The sequence below is a fragment of the Giraffa tippelskirchi genome, chromosome 11 (genome assembly GCF_054371585.1).
Source record: "Giraffa tippelskirchi isolate mGirTip1 chromosome 11, T2T-mGirTip1v1.2.pri, whole genome shotgun sequence".
NCBI lineage: Eukaryota > Metazoa > Chordata > Mammalia > Artiodactyla > Giraffidae > Giraffa > Giraffa tippelskirchi.
Window position 1 is genome coordinate 131,875,111 of NC_137285.1, and position 18,644 is coordinate 131,893,754.

General features: G+C 43.7%; 1 protein-coding gene across 8 annotated transcripts in view; it reads right to left on the bottom strand.

The window, feature by feature from the left end:
- MPPED2 (metallophosphoesterase domain containing 2) overlaps positions 1–18,644 on the bottom strand; it is a 204,060-nt gene that overhangs the window by 11,244 nt on the left and 174,172 nt on the right. For 7 of the 8 annotated variants that reach the window (XM_081543536.1, XM_081543533.1, XM_081543535.1 and 4 more), the window contains one exon: positions 2,022–2,137. The exons of the other annotated variant lie outside the window; for it this stretch is intronic. In XM_081543536.1, the coding sequence (XP_081399662.1) occupies positions 2,022–2,137 (116 nt within the window). The remainder of the gene's footprint in view (positions 1–2,021; positions 2,138–18,644) is intronic. 8 annotated transcript variants of the gene reach the window in all.

The following is an 18,644-nucleotide window of genomic DNA, read 5'->3' on the forward strand; positions in this document are numbered from 1 at the left end:
ATACAGAGTGAAGTAAGCCAGAAAGAAAAACACCAATACAGTATACTAATGCATATATATGGAATTTGAAAGATGGTAACGATAACCCTATACGCGAGACAGAATAAGAGACACAGATGCATAGAACAATTTTATGGACTCTGAGGGAGAAGGTGAGGGTGGGACGTTCTGGAAGAATAGCATTGAAACATGTATATTATCATATGTGAAACAGAACACCATTCCATGTTCGATGCATGAGACAAAGGCTCAGGGCCGGGGCAATGGGATGACCCAGAGGGATGGGATGGGGAGGGAAGAGGGTGGGGGGTTCAGGAAGGGGAACACATGTAAACTCATGGCTGATTCATGTCAATGTATGGCAAAAGCTATTACAATATTGTAAAGTAATTAGCCCCCAACTAAAATAAATAAATTTATTAAAAAAAAAATAAAGTAGTCTTAACAACCTAGAGGGGTGGGATTGCAAGGGAGGTGGGAAGGATGTTCAAGTGGGAGGAGACATGGGTAAATCACAGCTGCTTCATGCTGATGTTTGGTAGAAGCCAATACAAAACTGAAAAGCAATGATCCTTCAAAATGAATAAATACATAAAATTTGAAAGTAAAAAAAAAAAAAAAAAAAAATCATTTGTTTTTGCATTGTTTTCCCCCTCTCTCCAAACCAAGAGGATCAAGAAAACTTTCCTAGCACTGAACATTTAACAATTTGTTAAGAGGATAGATTTCATGTTATGTGGTTTTTAATACACTTTTTTTTTTTAAAAAAGGAAACTCTTCTACTAAAAAGGAAACATCTGGATTGTCTGAGAATACCTTCGTTTGACAAGGAAGGATGCCAGCCTAATAGACACTCAGTAGATGGGAGGATCAGAGTGGTAGTCCTGTTTGAAAAGGGGCTTCCCAGTGGTAAAGAATTCTCCTGCCAAGCAGGAGATGTGGGTTCAATTCCTGGGCCAGGAAGATCTCCTGGAGAAGGAAATGGTAACTCACTCCAATATTCTTGCCCAAGGAATCCCATGGACAGAGGAGCCTGGTTGGCTACAGTCCATGGGGTCGAGAAAGAGTCAGACACAACTTAGTGACTAAACAACAACCTATTTGAAAAATATACTGTGGCTAAACCAAACCACTAATAAGCACATGAATCATTAGAAGATAACTATATAAATCAAATAATCATCTTCTGACACAGGCTGGGTAACTGAAGGCAGCTGTGGTACACATTGGCGATCTAAACCTGGATGCACGTTCACTGTATGTATAAGATCCAGAATCTTTAATTAAGGTTCAACATACTGTGCTGTGCTTAGTCACTCAGTCGTGTCCGACTCTTTGCAACCCCATGGACTGTAGCCCACCAGGCTCCTCTGTCCATGGGGATTCTCCAGGCAAGAATACTGGAGTGGGTTGCCATGCCCTCCTCCAGGAAATCCAGGGATCAAACCCAGGTCTCCCGCATTACAAGCAAATTCTTTTCTGTCTGAGCCACCATAAGTCCTTACTTAACACCTTAGCTTAAAAAAAGAGAGAGAGAGAAAAAAGATTCTTTTTCTGTTTAATTAGCTCAGTGTTAAACTTTTAAAGACCTCCTAGGTTTCACTATTACATGGAAAACGAAAATGTGTTCCTTTGAATGAAAGATTCCATCATTTCATTACCATTCAAAAGCCTTGTGATTGGGAGGTCTGTGTCTTCCTTCCATTCCCCACCCCACCCCCTCACTCCAAAGTGAATACAGTTCTTAAAATAAATGATCAAGCTCAAAGGACTGTGGTGCTCTATGCTCATTTGATTTTTTCCTGACTTGACTAAATCAAAAAATTTAATTTCAAGAACACCTGTAAGCCCAGCAGAACTGCTGAGTTTAATTATCATACTGGGTTTCTTTAAAGACACTGACTTTTCTTTTTTCGATCTTTTTTTTGAAGGAAAATGATTATGTCCCTGAAGCATTAGTCATTATGCTTGGGGAAAAAAAGGCATCACAGATAACGAAAGGACACCTTTGCTTCACTTACCTAGAGGAGGTCCGTGTGTCATGAGTATGTCAATGCCCTCGGGGATGAGGTTCCACTTGTCCAGCAGAGACTGACCTCTGGGCAGGTTAAAGCCCCATCCATTAAACCACGGGGTCCTTTGGGGGAGATAACGTACATGGTATCAGGCCAGCAGAGCCACATTTCTGCTCTACACTATTTCTCTCTCACACATTCATTCCCCTATGGTTTGCATTGCTCTCTTTTCTCTTTTTGATGGTTGGCCCTGGCAGCAGGATGCTTTTTTGTTGACTGCTTCAAAACCAATGCATTTGAAAGCAAATGTGGAGCCTACGAATTGTTCAACTAGAAAGGGGCACAAGAGCCTTTCCAGTGGAGACTTTCCCAGCAGACCTCTATCAAAATCTTAACAATGCTTTGTCTTCCCCCAAATCTCAGTGCTTCCGAAAGATGCCCAACCCAGATCTGAAGCCTATCCACTTTTGCTATAGTGCCTCAGGGCTAAGAAATTTCATCAGTCGCCCTTCTTCCTCACCATCACTATGGAAGAGCTTCACCAGAAAGATTCTTACTGAAATCCTTGGAGAAATAGACAAGCGCTCTGAAGGCAGAAACCTGTGCACTTAGAGATGTTTTGAACATCCTGGACTGAGAATGCTGAAAAAAGTTGGGAGGCGGGGGGCTCTGAAAGGTGAGAAGGGACACAGGGAACGAAAACTCAATGTGGAATTTTCCCCCATCACCAAAAGGGAGACTTCTGGGGACATCGTTGGTCACTCTGGAATCCACTCTCCTGACCCCAAACGCATGCATTCCACCCTCTCAGGGCTGTCTGCTCCAGGAATGAGTTTCTGAGATTGATGCTCTACACAGAAATGATGGTGTCTTTGTCCATCCAATGAGGATTTCTAACTGAGGCTGAAAATGTCTCTATCATTTATAATAACAGGAGAATGATCAATTTTTTTCTATAAGTACTACAGGCTAAATCACACCAGCACCAAACAGTGCCCAATGCTGTCCTGTTCCCAAACATCTAGATGTAACCATTATTTTTCAAAACCGATTCTCTTTTGTGCTGCAGGAAAATTCTAATTTACTAGGGTATACACGTCAAAGACAGGTTGGTCTGTTTTCTGGCTAAGCCCAACTTTGCCCTTCAGCTTAAGCTGCCCCGTCCATGCCTACTGAGAGAGATAACCCTGTGTACAAGGGCACCTGGTTTTGTCACAGCCAATAAAATGAGGGCATGAGTATTTAAAGCTGGTCACGGGTTAGACTAATCGGTGACTCTCAAGACTCTGCACTTAGAAACACTTAACCATCGTTCTTTTGGGGGTGGGCGTGCATAGTCAAGGGGCTTCCCAGGTAGCGCTAGTGGTAAAGAACCTGCCTGCCAATGCAGGAGACAGAAGAGTTGTGGGTTCGATCCCTGGGTCTGGAAGATCCCCTGGAGGGAGGGCATGGCAATCCACTCCAGTGTTCTTGTCTGGAGAACCCCGTGGACAGAGGAGCCTGGTGGACTACAGTCCACAGGGTCACAAAGAGTTGGACACGACTGAAGCGACTTAACACACACACATGCATGGTCAAGGCCAGAGGTAAAAGGATGTCACCTGACAGCCTGTTGAAGACCAACCTTACAGGTGAGGACCGCACCTGAGGTGGCTGAGAGTAAGTTACAGAGATAACAGACTGTGTGGCATCAGCTAAAAAAAGAGAAACCAATGAAATATCTGACTTGGTTCCTAACCAAGTCCCTAAGCCATCCTCAGAAAACTTACTTGTACTAACAATAGCTATACAATAACAATCATCATTATTAAAGCTATTATTCAGTGAGTGTTCACTCCATGTCAAGGTATCACTCTTAAGTAGCTTATTTGTATTAACACATCCAAAGCTCACAACAAGCTCATGAGGTAGGTGCTATTATTAACCACATTTTACAGATGAGAAAACAGGCACAGAGTGGTCAGGTAAACACAGCCAATGAATTGGACAAAAATCCAGGCAGTCTGATTCCAAAATCCAGATTCTTAATCACCATGCAATTCCCCTTCTCATATACAAGCTGGATTAATTTACTTCTTGCCATGAGGAAGCCTCCCTCTGTATTCTTTCAAGTTTGAGTGTCTTATTGCTTGAAGTCAAGTGAGCTCTGAACTAGAATAGTATGTCAACTGCCTGGTTCTGAAATCCAGCCATAAGAGGCTAAAGTGCACAGCGATGGTTTCTGCCTACTCAACTCTTCCCCTTTTCTTTTGGTAACAACACTTGAATTTCTTCCAAAGTACCTTTCCCTCCTTGCGCTCTGGTAAAGCTGACTCCTACCTGCTCAGAATTGCCTCTTCCTGAGCAGATTTATCTAGAGATGGACATATGACTCAAGCTGGGCCAGTGAGAGTCATCCTGTAGATTTTGTTGGTGCTACCCAAAGAGAGGGCTTCTCTGGTGGCTCAGTGGTAAAGGACCACTGGTCAATGCAGGAGATGTGGCTTTGATTCCTGGGTTGAGGAGATCCCCTGAGGAAGGAAATGTCTCCTACATTGGCAGGCGGGTCCTTGTTTCTCATCTGTGAAAAGTGGATTGCCATTTTCTTCTCTAGTAACTCATTCTTGCCTGGAAATCCCATGGACAGAGGAGCCTGGCGAACTACAGTCCATGCGGTCACAAAGAGGCAGACACAACTTACTGAACACCAACAACCTAAAGACACGGCATGGTTTCATCTCTGGGATCCTAACTTGAGAAGTAGGGAAGCCTAGTATTGCCCGGGAGCTATCTTACACCATGCAGATAGCTTGTGCTTGAAAAAAAAATCACCACAAAGAATGCCAAGCCAAGAAGCAGAGTGCCTTGATGATCTTGTTGGCACAGGAAACCACATTTTTCTTCCAAGTATATAAGCCACCAAAATCCTTTTCTTCTTATTAGTTTGAGTTAGATCCTGTTTCTTGCAACTGAAAAAGTGCTAATATATACAGTTATTGTATTTAGTACGATGGTGGTGGGTTAGTCGTTAGTGTTAGTTGCTCAGTCGTAGCCAACTCTTTGTGACTCCGTGGACTGTAGCCCTCCAGGCTCTTCTGTCCATGGGATCTCCCAGGCAATAATAATGGAGTGGATTGCCATTGCCTTCTCCAGGGGATCTTCCCGACCCAAGGATCGAACCCAGGTTTCCTGCATTGCAGGTGGATTCTTTACTGATTGGGCTATCAGGGAAACCTTGTATTTAGTGCAGAAATGACCTATGTATCTGTGGTTGGCAATCATTATCCACACCCCAAGATATCCATGTCCTAATCCCTGGAGCCTATAAATATATTACCCTTCATGACAAAGGGGGATTAAAAGTCTGCCAATGGAGTTCAGGACCTAACCTTAAGCCAGGGAGATGATCCTGGATTACCTAGGTAGGCCAGTGAAAGCACAAGGTCCTTAAAAGTGAAGAAGGCAGGCAGATGAGATTAAAGTGATGCAGTGTAAGAAACAATCAACTTGCTGTGGCTGGCTTTGAAGAGGAAGGAAGAGGAGCGCAAACTAAGGAAGGTGGGCAGTGTCAAGAAGCTGGAGAAGGTAAGGAGAGAAAACAAAGGCTCTCACAGAGACTCCAGAAAGGAATACAGCCTTGTTGACACCTGTATTCAGCCCAGTGTGACCACTGTCAGATTTCTGACCAACAGATTGAGAGGTAATAAATATGTGTTGGTTTAGGTAAATGGATAAAGAAGATGCAGTATACATATACAACGAATACTACTCAGCCATGAAAAAGAGTAAATGTTTCATATTTGCAGTAACATGGATGGACTTGGAGGGTTTTATGCTAGGTGAAATAAGTCAGACAGAGAAAGACAAATACTGTATGATATCACTTATATGTGGAATCTAACAAATACAACAAACTAGGGAATGTAACAAAAAAAAAGAAGCAGATTCACCAGATATAGAGAACAAGTTAGTGGTTACCAGAGGGGAAAGGGGAGGATGGAGGTGCAATACAGAGGGAGGGGAGTAGGAGGTACAAACTATTAGGTGTAAAATAAGCTACAAGGATGTATTGTACAACGTGGGGAATATAGCCAATATTTTATAATAACTATAAATGGAGTATAACCTTTAAAAATTGTGACTATATTGTACACCTGTAACATATGATATTGTACACTTATACTGCAATTTAAAATATATTAAAAATAAATATGTTGTTTTATGCCACTAAATTTGTGATGATGTTATAGCAGCAACAGAAAACTAATAGAGTATCAAACTGGTTATAAAATCTAGGGACTAACTAGGGACTTCCCTGGTGGTCCAGTGGCTAAGACTCTGTGCTCCCAATGCAGGGGGCTGGGGGTGGGGGGGTGGAGTGGGGTTCAGTTCCTGGTCAGGGAACTAGATCCCATTTGCTGCAACTAAGAGTTCATATGCTGCAACTAAGACCCAGCACAGTCAAATAAATAAATGAATAAATAAATAAAATATCCTTGAAAAAAATCCAGGGATTACGAGTGGCCTGAGACTCACCTGGTACACAGTGTACGTTCAATCAACAGTCCTTCCACAACCACACTGTCTGTGACCCTTTCAGAGCTCAATGAGCCAACCTTGCTCTCTCTTGACTTTTAGGACTCCCTGTCTTCAAGATCTTCAATATTTTCATTGGAGTCTAAAACAGAGCTTTGTCAGTTTGGGATGCCCATCTTTCCCCTTTATTATATAATAATGACCCTCTTCCCAGAATTGTTTTAAAAATAAAAAGAGAGAGAGAAAAAAAGGCAAGCTCAGAACCCAGTGAAGACGTAGTGAGCATTCTGGCAGGAGAGAGAGGAAAATAAGCAAAAACATCTGTTTTCCTAGATTTTGAAAACAAGCTTCTGGGCCGATGGTTCCTGTCTGAATGGTGAATAAAGAAGGGTTTGAAAGAGTCCCAAGCACACCCAAGTCGTTGGTACAATGAGGGGCTCTGATTTCACTGCCGGAGTCTGTCCGAGGTCACTCAGCCCCTGAACCCCCAGGGTATCCCAGCGGCTTCCAGAGTCAAAGGAACGGGACTTAATTTTTTCACTCTTTCCAGTTTTTCCTCATAGAATTTTCTCTTAGAAACCCACAGCCCTACTCCCCCAGGAAATGCTCAGTTTTACAAGGGCTCTGTAAAAGATTAAGACAGGCCCATGGTCTAGAGATACCTTAAATTTTATTTGGTTAATGTTAAGCCTATGACAAAATCCAGACGGTTCCAAGTTAAGGGTAAACTTTGAAAATGTCTGGTTTTTCTTTTGACTCAAACCTGTATGTGCACGAGAGCAAGAGAGACGTTAAGTTATATGAAAACGAACATTTATCAAGTCCCTGATATGCTTGCTTCCCTGGTGGCTCAGACAGTAAAGAATCTGTCTGCAATGTGGGAGACCCAGGTTCGATCCCTGGGTGGGGAAGATCCCCTTAAGAAGGGCATGGAAACTCACTCCAGTATTCTTGCCTGAAGAGTCCCATGGACAGAGAAGCCTGGCGGGCTACAGTCCATGGGGTTGCAGAAAGTCAGACAAAACTGAATGAACATAAAGAAATATGCTTTCTGTAGGGGTTTGGCTTTACAAAGACTATTATATTTATTAATAATCTCTTATAACAATCCTTGATATTGGTTATCAGCAATCCTTGATATCGAAAAAAATAATCCTTGATAATCCTTAGGTATTATCAGTTCTGTTTTTAGATAAAACCCTGATGATCAGTGATGCCCAGTCATTTATTCATGTTTCCAGGGTTGGCAAGAGGCAGAACCAAGATTTTAACCCAGATCTGCTGGCTTCAAAGCCTGTGTTCTTTCTGTGCACAATGCACAACTAAAACCTTGCAGCCCAGTTTTCATTTTGGCTTTCACATATATAAACAAGGCTGATCAATACAGTCTCTGAGGCTGTGCATTGTGTAACTGCAGAGGGCTCCATGGCACTGTGATGGAGGTGGCTCTTAGTGAAAATTCAGTGTGACTTCAACAATGCTGGATGCTTTCTGTTCCTCTAGATCCTCTAGATCAGGCCTTTTCCATAAGACAGTGACCAATAAAGCAGCCCAGTGATGGGTTCTAGAATTATCCCAGCATGGTACAATAAATGGGACATGTAGAAGTGGGAGACCTGTGTGCTCATTCGCATTCTGGCATCAGTTCACCATGGCACAAGACCTTTAGATAGGAGAAAGGACCTCAGTGAGCCAGTTTCTTCATCTGAGCAAAGAATGAGTGGGTGGATGCCATTACAGGAGTTCAGGATTGCTTTTGGACTTCCTTGGTGGCTCAGATGGTAAAAGAATCTGCCTGCAATGTGGGAGACCTGGGTTCAATCCCTGGGTTGGGAAGATTCCCCTGGAGAAGGGAATGGCTACCCACTGCAGTATTGTTTTTAGGCTGCATAAATGTTATGCACAGGCCCCAGACCCAAAGCAGGTACATGCAGGGGTGTTCCTGCCAGGGAGGAAGGGGCTCCAAACTTGCTCACTCCCTCAGCCCCCTCCTCCTTTCTGACCTATGCTTCTGAGCACAGCTGGCAAAACCTGGCACTTGATGATCTTTCTGTGATCTAAAAACCCCCGAATTCTATCACTCTCTGCAGCCTATCTATGTTCTGAGTAAATGCTGCAAATTGCTCTCAATGAATTACCTAAATTGCCTGTAAGGGACCAAGTTCAGTGTGGAAGAAATAGCTGCACAGAGCGGAGACTGACCGTGTCAGCATCAATGAAGGATGTTTTCTCCAGTTGAATTTCAACCTGAAACACGAAACCCCAGCAGTAAGCCCATCAGGGGTTCACTGGAAAATGTGTGCACAGCCAATCTCCAGTGGCCCACAATGAGTTTTGTTCTGTAGCAATGGGGAGGCAAGGCGGGGAGGAGGAGGAGGAGGAGGAGGGAGGAATCCACAGGAACAACGTCTACTGCCTCGGCCAAGGACTTAATAATTAGCTGTGACTAACAAATGCCACATGGGAACCGACTTGTAAGAAAATGTCCCACAAAGCACCCCATTGCCAACGGGCCAATCCGAGCCCGGGACTGCCCCTCCCAGGCAGGGATCAGAAAGTCCTGGAAGGAAGGGGAGGACTTCAGCCGCCTGAAGCCAGTGGACCGAAGACTCAGATGGATGGACGCTGGAGATGCTGTCAAGGCCCCCTCCCCCTTGTTCTCAGAATTACAGGCACTTGGCCTCTCCGGGCTGAGAGTCCAGGGGCAGGTGCTATGGGAGTTCACAGAGGCAGAACTTGTTCCGAACAATGTCAATACAAAACAGGTTTGTTCTCTGGAAGCAGGCTGAGATGAAATCGCTGCAAAGGTCATGTGTATTTGCCATACACAATCCTGTGGGGCGGGCGGAAGGGAGCTGCCGGAGCATAAATCCCAGGTTTGGACAGGTGAATGGCCTTTCACTCCCCCACCCACTTCACTGGGGGCTGGGCACACCCCAGCAAAGCAGGATTTGGAAACGAACAGTTGGTACTTGTTCAGTTCAGATGGGCTACTCAGGTTTACAGCCCTGGTGTTAGGCAGTGCCAACAATTCCCCAAGGGCCATGGGACCAGGGCAGGGTGCATCACCAAATCTTGGGATTCTTAATGAAGACAGTCGCCTGGGTGCCCCCTGCAGAGATTAGGGCTGGAATCACTAGGTGGGCTCTGCTGGGATTCTGCACGAAAGCTGTAAAGGGGGAAAGTGCAAGCTCACGGAACACCCGGATTTAATTAAGAGCTGGAGGGTTGGCTGTGCCACTTAAAACTACAAGAACCTGGGGGTTTTGTAAAAGTTAGCCATTCTTGTTTTAGAGACAGTGGGTACAATACACATTCAAGTTCCTGGTCTGTTCACTGGCTGGCTTCTCTCTTAGTTTCCTAACCTTTCAAAACGAAACAGAATATCTGCCTAAGTAGATGAAGTGAGACGATGTAATTTATATAAAACTTTTGGCAGAGAATTGCCAGAGAGTATTAATGTGCAGCTTCTAATTTATATATGCTATATACTGACAGTGTGTGAGATGTATATATACACGTGTGTACAGACATAACTGCTCATGTTATTTTTTTCTCTCTAGAATTTCCCAAGCTACGGCTCATCAAACCCTAAACCCCATTGCACCAGACTCTGGAAAAGTCCCCAGTGCACAGGCAAGAATTACTAGATGGCTAGATAGTGCCTGACTTCCTCTGGCTGATTACTTATTAAAAGGCACTTCCTCAGCTCACTTTTGAGTGGAAGGTTTTCAGAAAGGCACTACCTCCCTTGCTTGCTGGCTGGCTCAGTCTTGCATAGACAATCCTGTGGAATGTGAGAGCACAGGGCAAAACGGTTAGTCAAGGCTGCTTAGCCGGCAAGTACAGGTGGCTAGATTTTGACAGGATTTTAAATGGGGAAGTTCAAGGAAGGGGGTTGCTCTGGGTCCCTGGAATATTTATAATAAGGGGGCTCAGAGAGGTTCAGTGGAGGAACTGACACGCTACTAATTAAAGCCATCATTGCTGCCTGGCACCTCTGTGAAGCAAAACTCAGAAACCAGGAGCCAGCTTCCACATTCCCTTTCTTTTCTAAATGGTGGAGCTTCAGAATCGCAACCTCCTCCACGCCGGGTGCTCCTGGCCGCCATCGGCCCTTCTGACTACACATCACACCAGGTCCGAGAGAAGCTAATTTAACCACCGCTGGTTAAAATCACACCGCACTTCACAGAGCCTTTCACATGCCATGAAGCTGTCATGATAATTCTTGATCTCTGGCTCACCTGACAGCTTAGCCCTCCCTTGACTGCAAAGCTTCCCGTCAGTTAGAAATAGCAGTTTCCCTGGCACCAGATGTGTCATCCTGAATATCCAGATGAAAGGCAGACACCTGCCCCGCTCCCCTCCTTGCCTCCTTTTCTCTCCGCAGCTCTGGAGTTTGTTTAAGAAGCCAGCCCTTTCCCTCCCCGGGTCCCTCCACTTGGCAGCCTGGAAGTTACTCTCCCATGCAATTAAAAAGCTGCCTTGCATTAGCCCATGGAAGGTCGTGCAGCAAAGAGACGCACATGGTAACTGACGTCGCTAGAAGAGAGACACAAAGCTGAATTTCGGGGGGAGACTGACAGCCCTGGGCAGCTGCCTGGGAAGCCTGCCTTACCCAAACCACGGGTTCAGCTGCCTCCAAAGGGCAGGGCCGGCTTCTCCCACACCAGCTGTCTAATCCCATCACTTCACTATGGCCTGGTAGCTTCGCCTTTCGTTATGAGGTCCTTGGGATGAAAAGAGATACTGTGTTGATAAAGGGCGGGCCTAGATGAATAACGTGGTCGGTTGCCATAGATAGGACAGGAGCAAATCACACCCAAGGTAGTTACCTGAGGCCCATGAGCTACAAGTAGAGGCTTCGTAATCCCAGGCAGCACACACCTCTGTCTTGACAAACAGGCTGACAGTGTCCTCTTTTTGTAAATAATAAGGAGCAAGTGTCAGAAGTAAGCCTCTGCCACCCATTTTCCTCTCTTGATGGAAAGGACATGATGTAAGCAGAGTTTGCTTTAGGAGTCAAGGGAAAAAAAACACCCTGACCTGTTTTTGAACTTGGTGTGCCCTGAATTATTAAAAATAATGTTACAGCATCTGCCTGGTCCTCCAAAGCATACCTGCTTTTAATCTTCAAAACAAGTTCACAGCAGGAAGAGAAAGATTTTTCAATCGGTTTCCTTCCCATCGGGCTGTGACGGAGACTGTTCCCACCCATCAAGGAAAGAATCTGACAGGGGAGAGGAAAGACCGTGGCAGGACTTCTGTCTTGGTGGGTAGGTGAGGCGGCCTTGGGGTTATGCCCTGGTGCTTCCAGACATGGCTCTCGGTTTTGCTGACGAGGAAATCAGAGGACTGGGTACCAGGGTGCCTGACCAGGAGGGGCCTTGATGCGAGCACCCCCCGTGCAACCTGTATTAATTGACATCTAATCCCCAGCAGGGAGAATTCCTCAAAGAGGGGCATCACGGCCAAGTTTGAAAGAAAAAGGAGGCTCAATGGAAAGAGAGAAGTAGAAAAAAGAAAAGCAGGATTCATTTTCTCCAGTAAGTTTTATTGTGGTAAAATATATAGAGCATAAAATTTAATATTCAAACCATTTTTGAGGGTCTAACTCAGTGGCATTAAGTACATTCACAGTGTTGTACAACCAGCACCACTGTCCATCTCCTGGGCTTTTTCACATCCCTGATAGAAGATCTGACCCACTGACAGTAGCTTCCTGTCTCTCCTCCCCCCAGCCCCTGACATCTACCATTCTACTTTCTGTCTCCACAAATATGACCACTCCAGGTGCCCCATGTAAGTGGAAACTTACTGTAATTGTCCTTGTGGGTCTCGCTTATTTTGCTTAGTTATTATACGTTCAAGTTTCATCCAAGCAGAAGCATGTGTCAGAAACTCATTCCTTTTTATGGCTGAAAAAATTCCACTGTATGGGTATACAGCATTCACTTTTTTTTTTTTCATCTAAGGTTTCCGAAAGTCCAGGATGTGCCAGGCACTAAGCTTGGCCATAAGGCACCAAGGATGACAAGTCTGAGTTCCTTTCTGCAGCAAGTGCACAGATACTGGGTTAAAAGCTCAGAGGATGGGATCGGTATGGTCCTTCTGGGGCATTTAATCATTCAGCAGACATGACCTGGATGCCTTTAGTGAGCCAGGTTCTGGCAAGGTTATTGCTGGGAATACAAAACTGAACACAGTTTCCAGGATAAACCCATGGCTCGCCATTTCATAGGTAAAGTTGCCCTGGACTAGAAGTCTTTAAACGCTGATCTTCTTTCCTAAGTAACCCAATTTCTGAAGAACTTGGGGGAACACCAAAATGATCTGAGGATGAATCCAGCAATTTCAAGTGCAGACTGGACAAGAGGGGACCTGGGGCAGAGCAGGCAGGATTTTGGTGGGGGGGAGGTGTCTCCTTCCATGTCCACCCCTTAGGAAGACCCCGTGGCTAATACCAGAAACACGAAACACAGAACCACATCCTACCGGAGAACGAGCCTGGCAGGGCGGTGTGTGTCACACGCCTGGCTGGCTCTAAAGCACAGGACAAACAGGACAGGGGAGGAGGTGGGAAGACTGCCAGGTACTCAGCAAACTGTGCAGACAGCACCTGCCCCCACCCTACTATCCTGCAGACATGTCACAGACACCTAGTCGGAAGGGAGTCTTTATCTAGCTTAGGTTTCCCAAAAGAGTAAGAAAACGAGGAAAGGTGGCTTTGGGGTTAGCTGGATATGATTGTGTTACATAGTGAACTCTTAAAAATTGATGTTAACAGACAGGGATGCACTGATAAAATCTCTGCTCCCAAATAGAGGATAAAACAGTATTTTATTATGTTTCATTTAGAACATGTTTGTGTTGAGTGTGTGTTGTCACACACTCATTTTGCTTTTGCTGGTTTCTTTTTATGTAATTTCATATTTGAGGGCACCAGGGGGAGGACCGCACGGGTGAGAAAGCCTGATCCTGAAAAAAGAGACCCAAACAGAGTAAATGATTAGAGGGCCAAAACCCACTAGGCAGCCACTCGTTAAACGTAACAAGGAAGACTGGAAGTTCAATGACTTCTTTGGCCTGGTTCACCATCACGTCCCTAGCACCTGGCACAGAGCAGAAACTTAAGTATTTGTCAGCTGAACTGAGCTAAGAATGAGTGTTCATGAGGTGTTTGTAACTTCATGAGAAAATGTGCATTCCTTGATGGTCAGTGGAAAAGCCAATTTGCAGATCAGGATGAATCCAAGGATGTAAAAAAATGCTTAGAAAAAAGAAACAGATCAACATGCTAAATGGTAATCTCAGAGGCTACAGAAGAATCAAGAATGATTTTTTTTTCCCTTCTATTTGTCTATTATTCTCTACTTTTTCTATACTGAATATCATTAGGGGGAAAAATTTTTTTATCCAGTGTGAAATGACTACAGGCTTCCTCAGTGGCTCAGCTGGTAAAGAATCTGCCTGCAATGTAGGAGGTGCAGGTTAGATCCCTGGGTCAAAAAGATCCCCTGGAGAAGGAAATGGCAACCCATTCCAGTATTCTTGGCTGGGAAATCCATGGACAGAGGAGCCTGGTGGGCTACAATCCATGGGGTCACAAAGTGTTGGACACAACTTAGCGACTAAACTTAAAATGTCCATATAGTTGAATGCAAGTTGAGCACGGATGGAAAGATTTAGAGGATCTGTAATCTACTTAGACTGCAAAGCAGTTTCTTCCAGAGGGTGAAGAAACTGGTGGATTTAGGGGACTTGCGCTCAGGAAGCTGACACAGGGCTTGCGTTCTTTCTCTCCCCTCCTCATTGCCACTTGTAGGGATGGAAAGGTGTCTTGAGCAGCAGTCTTGTATTCATTCAAGTAATTTAATACATATTTACTGCTCCTTGGAAGAAAAGCTATGGCCAATCTCCTTGGAAGAAAAGCTATGGCCAATCTCCTTGGAAGAAAAGCTATGATCAACCTAGACAACATTTTAAAAAGCAGAGCCATTACTTTGCTGACAAAGGTCCATCTATCAAAGCTATGGTTTTTCCAGTAGTCGTGTATGGATGTGAGAGTTGGACTATAAAGAAAGCTGAGAACCTAAGAACTGATGCTTTTGAACTACGGTGTTGAAGAAGACTCTTGAGAGTCCCTTGGACTGCAAGGAGATCCAACCAGTCCATCCTAAAGGAAATAAATCCTGAATATTCATTGGAAGGACTGCTGCTGAAACTGAAGCTCTAATACTTTGGCCACCTGATGCGAAGAACTGACTCATTGGAAAAGACCCAGATACTGGGAAAGATTGAAGGCAGGAGGAGAAGGAGACGATAGAGGATGAGATGGCTGGAGGGCATCACTGACTTGACGGACATGAGTTTGAGCAAATTCCAGGAACTGGTGATGGACAGGGAAGTCTGGTGTGCTGCAGTTCATGGGGTTGCAAAGAGTTGAACACGACTGAGTGACTGACCTGAACTGAATTTAATACACATTTACTGAGCATCTGTTACATGCCAGGCACCAGTCTGCTGGGGGTGGTTCAACTTACAGAGGGATTTTAGTCTGACTGTAGGGCTTCCCCAGCGGCGCTAGTAGTAAAGAACCTGCCTGCCAATGCAGGAGATGAGGATTCAATCCTTGCCTGGATGGGGAAGATCCTCTGGAGGAGGGCATGGCAATCCACTTATTCCACATTACCTACATGTGTGAATGCATGCTCAAGTCGCTTCAGTCGTGTCTGACTCTTTGCAACTCTATGGACTGTAGCCCACCAGGCTTTAGATAATGAACGGGAGGGCACTGACTTGGTGTCTGAAGACCTGGGCGCTAGTCTGGGCTCCTCCAACTTACCTGCTACAAAACCTTGAGCAAGAAACCTCTCCGATCTCCTGTTTCTGTAACTGTGCAAGGGGGATAACAATTTTGATGAAACTTGCGAGCTTGTCACACAAATGCCTACATAAACAAGTTGCAACTACATAAAAAGTGCCTTCTGATGAAGTGCCTTGGAATTCCCATGTCACTGGCTGTCCGTGTTGCCTGCTCATGCTGTTTGAAAAGCTCAGAGGAGCCAGAGTAAGTGACAAGTAGGTCAGATGTAAGTTAAAGTGCTGGCCTCCATTTATCTACCATTTTGGCTCTAAACGACTGGTTTCAATCCAGACCGATTTAGTAAAGTGAGAAAACTGTGACCGCAAACTGGCAGGACACACAATCAGAGGAATGAGTGAGAAGCTTAAGCTGCCCCTTCAATTCAGAGGTTAAAGCGAGTAGACAGACCCGGTATCTCTGTCACTGTGTGCCAGCCAACCATATATTATTAATTGGGCTCAGCAAGCATTAGCCAGCACCTTCCACTGCAAGGCCCTGGCAAGGCCTCCAGGGATCTACATACAATGCAAGACCATCCCAACCTGCCATCTGGTTGGGATAACGAGATAGTCACAGGCAAGACTGTTCTCCCATCTCTGCCCATTAAAATTCTACTGAGCCTTTAAGGCTCAACTCCTATTTTCCCTAAGAAGCTTGCCCTGATCCCCTCAGCACTTTCTTTAATCATCACTTGGGGAATTTCTAGTACTCTGCATTATCCCTTGCTTGTGTGTATACGTGTGTGTTTTAATTTATTTCTTACTTCCAATAAGCAGGTGAGTCCAATCTGTGCTGTGAAGATCTCTGTATTCCCCAATGGATTGTCCTATTTATACTGGGAACCCCAAGATCTAGCACCGTACCTGGTACATGACAGATGTCAGGAAAATATTCATAATAATGAAAAAAGCAAAAGGAGTTTAGAATAAGGGCCCAAGGGAGTAATCCAGATAATATGTGTGTCTGGAGGTTAGAGTGGGCAAGACAGATGAAGGTCTGGGTTTTTAAAAAACAAAGGCCATTTAAAATACTGGATTATAAATCTTACAGATCTGTGCTGCCAAATACTCCAGCTACTATGTGGCTACTAAACACTGGAAATGTGGGTAATCTGAATCGAGATGTACCATCAATGTGAAATACACACTGTATTTTGGATTCTTCACATAAAAAAAGAATGGAGAAATATCATAATTTTTACATTGGTTACATGTTAAATGATAACATTTTGGATATGTTGGGCTAAATAAAATATATTTTTTAAATGAATTTAATTTTTATTTACTTTCTAGTGAAGCTACCAGCAATTTTAAAATTACACATGTGGTTCATGCTATATTTATATTGGGCCATGCTATATTTGTATTGGACAGTGCTATCACAAGCCACACAAATGTTTATACTATGATTCAGTAACCCTTATTTACGGATTCTATCCTAATAAAATAATCTAAAAACAAGCATAAATGCTACGCACAAAGTTTTTCACTACAGTGTTACTTGTAAGAGCAAAATATTGGAAGCAAGTATATTCAAAACTCTGTAAAATAAATAAGAATAGTTAAGAAAAACAGACAACTGTGTATGAAAATATGTAACAGGTGAGATGGCCTTCTGAAGGAGGTTACAAGATTTCCTGGGATGAGCAATGACTGGGAAAAATGGGAAGAAAAAAAAAACAAGCTATTCTTTTGGTCAGAATGGTATGGATTTTTTACTTGGATTCCTAAGCTTTCTAGGATTTTTTACCATAAGAAAACAGAAGGGAGATGAGCCTTTCTGGTGAGTCTCTGGTCCTGGACAGGTATATACTGCTGGCTTAAAGAGGAACCGGGTGTCTAGGGTCAGACCTGTGTCTGCACCAGCGTTAATACCTCCTGCTGCTCCCTTTGAGTTTGCCCATCTGTAGAATGGAAACAATGACTGTATCTACCTCATTGATACCTGGCTGAGAAATTTAAATAAAATAATCCACGTAAAGTTCTTCACAGGATGCCTTATACACAATAAGCACTGAATGAAAAGCATGGGGTTGCAAAACAGACACGACAGCAACTAAACAACAACAACAAATGCTGACTTTGCTATTTTTACTGTAAAGGTTATAGGAATAGTATGACCTAGTTGATCGGGATGGCAAAATAAGAAGGATGGAACCTGCAAGCTCGTAACACTATTCTGCCTCCATTAGTTCACGTATTTTCAGTTTTTAGAATCTTTTATAGCTGTTGAATTTACTCAGCCAAGGTTTCATCTTCTTTTTTACTTTTAATGCCTTGAAGGATGATGAGATTGTAAATGTTCTATATAACGTGATAGTGAAATAATTTAAACAGAAAATTATTTAGGTCTGCTGTCTCTCACTCACCAGCATAACTCTTAAAAAAGCCAAGCTGTACTCTCATTTCAAATTCCACTTTTTCTCCCCAGTATATTATTCGTTCCACTCCAATTTATTTAGAATATTAAACACAATTTATTAATCTCCAGGTGACATTCTATTAGTCAAAAACAAATCCAGGTCAATTGCTTTGTTGTTTCTTACAGAATTGCTGAGGAAGTCAACAAATCTAGAAAAAGAAACATTTCATTTTTCTGATAGTCCTGTTCTTTCTCTAATAAGAGACTAAGCAAGTTTGCCTGAAAACACGCTTTGTTTTATAAATAGAACATTGTTCAAGGTTTTCTAGAGGTGCCTGCTAAAAATAAAGAGGGCTACAGTTTATTTCTTTATAGCTTTCAAAACAAAACACGAAAGCCTGAGCTTAACTAAATGTGTTATATTTCTATTTTGAAAAGGCATCTTTATGTGAGCCAGGCCTGATTTCTGGAAATGAAATTCCCCAGAAATTAGATTTCCTATGTTTATACAAGGTGTGGCTATGTAAAGTAATGACACCAAAGTGGTTTTTATTTTCAGACACCATGGTGTTTTGTTTTGTTTTAAACACCTGCCTTAGAATGAACACACCTGAATGTTGTACTTCCACCCTATAAAGTACTCACAATTCCTCTTTGAAAATCACTCCCTTTGAGGGGTACAATAATGATTTCAAAATATAAATTCTAGGTTATCTGCTCATAAACCGACAGCATTACTCTGAAGCTGAACCCACTGGTCCCCGGACTGTGAAGGGGCTCTGTTCCAACTGTCTCTAGGTTGCCTGGCTGGAACTGAAGGGTCATGCTGTGGAAACAGGGCCACGTTCCCAGGGAAGACCCCAGCAGCCCAGCTAATTCATGAC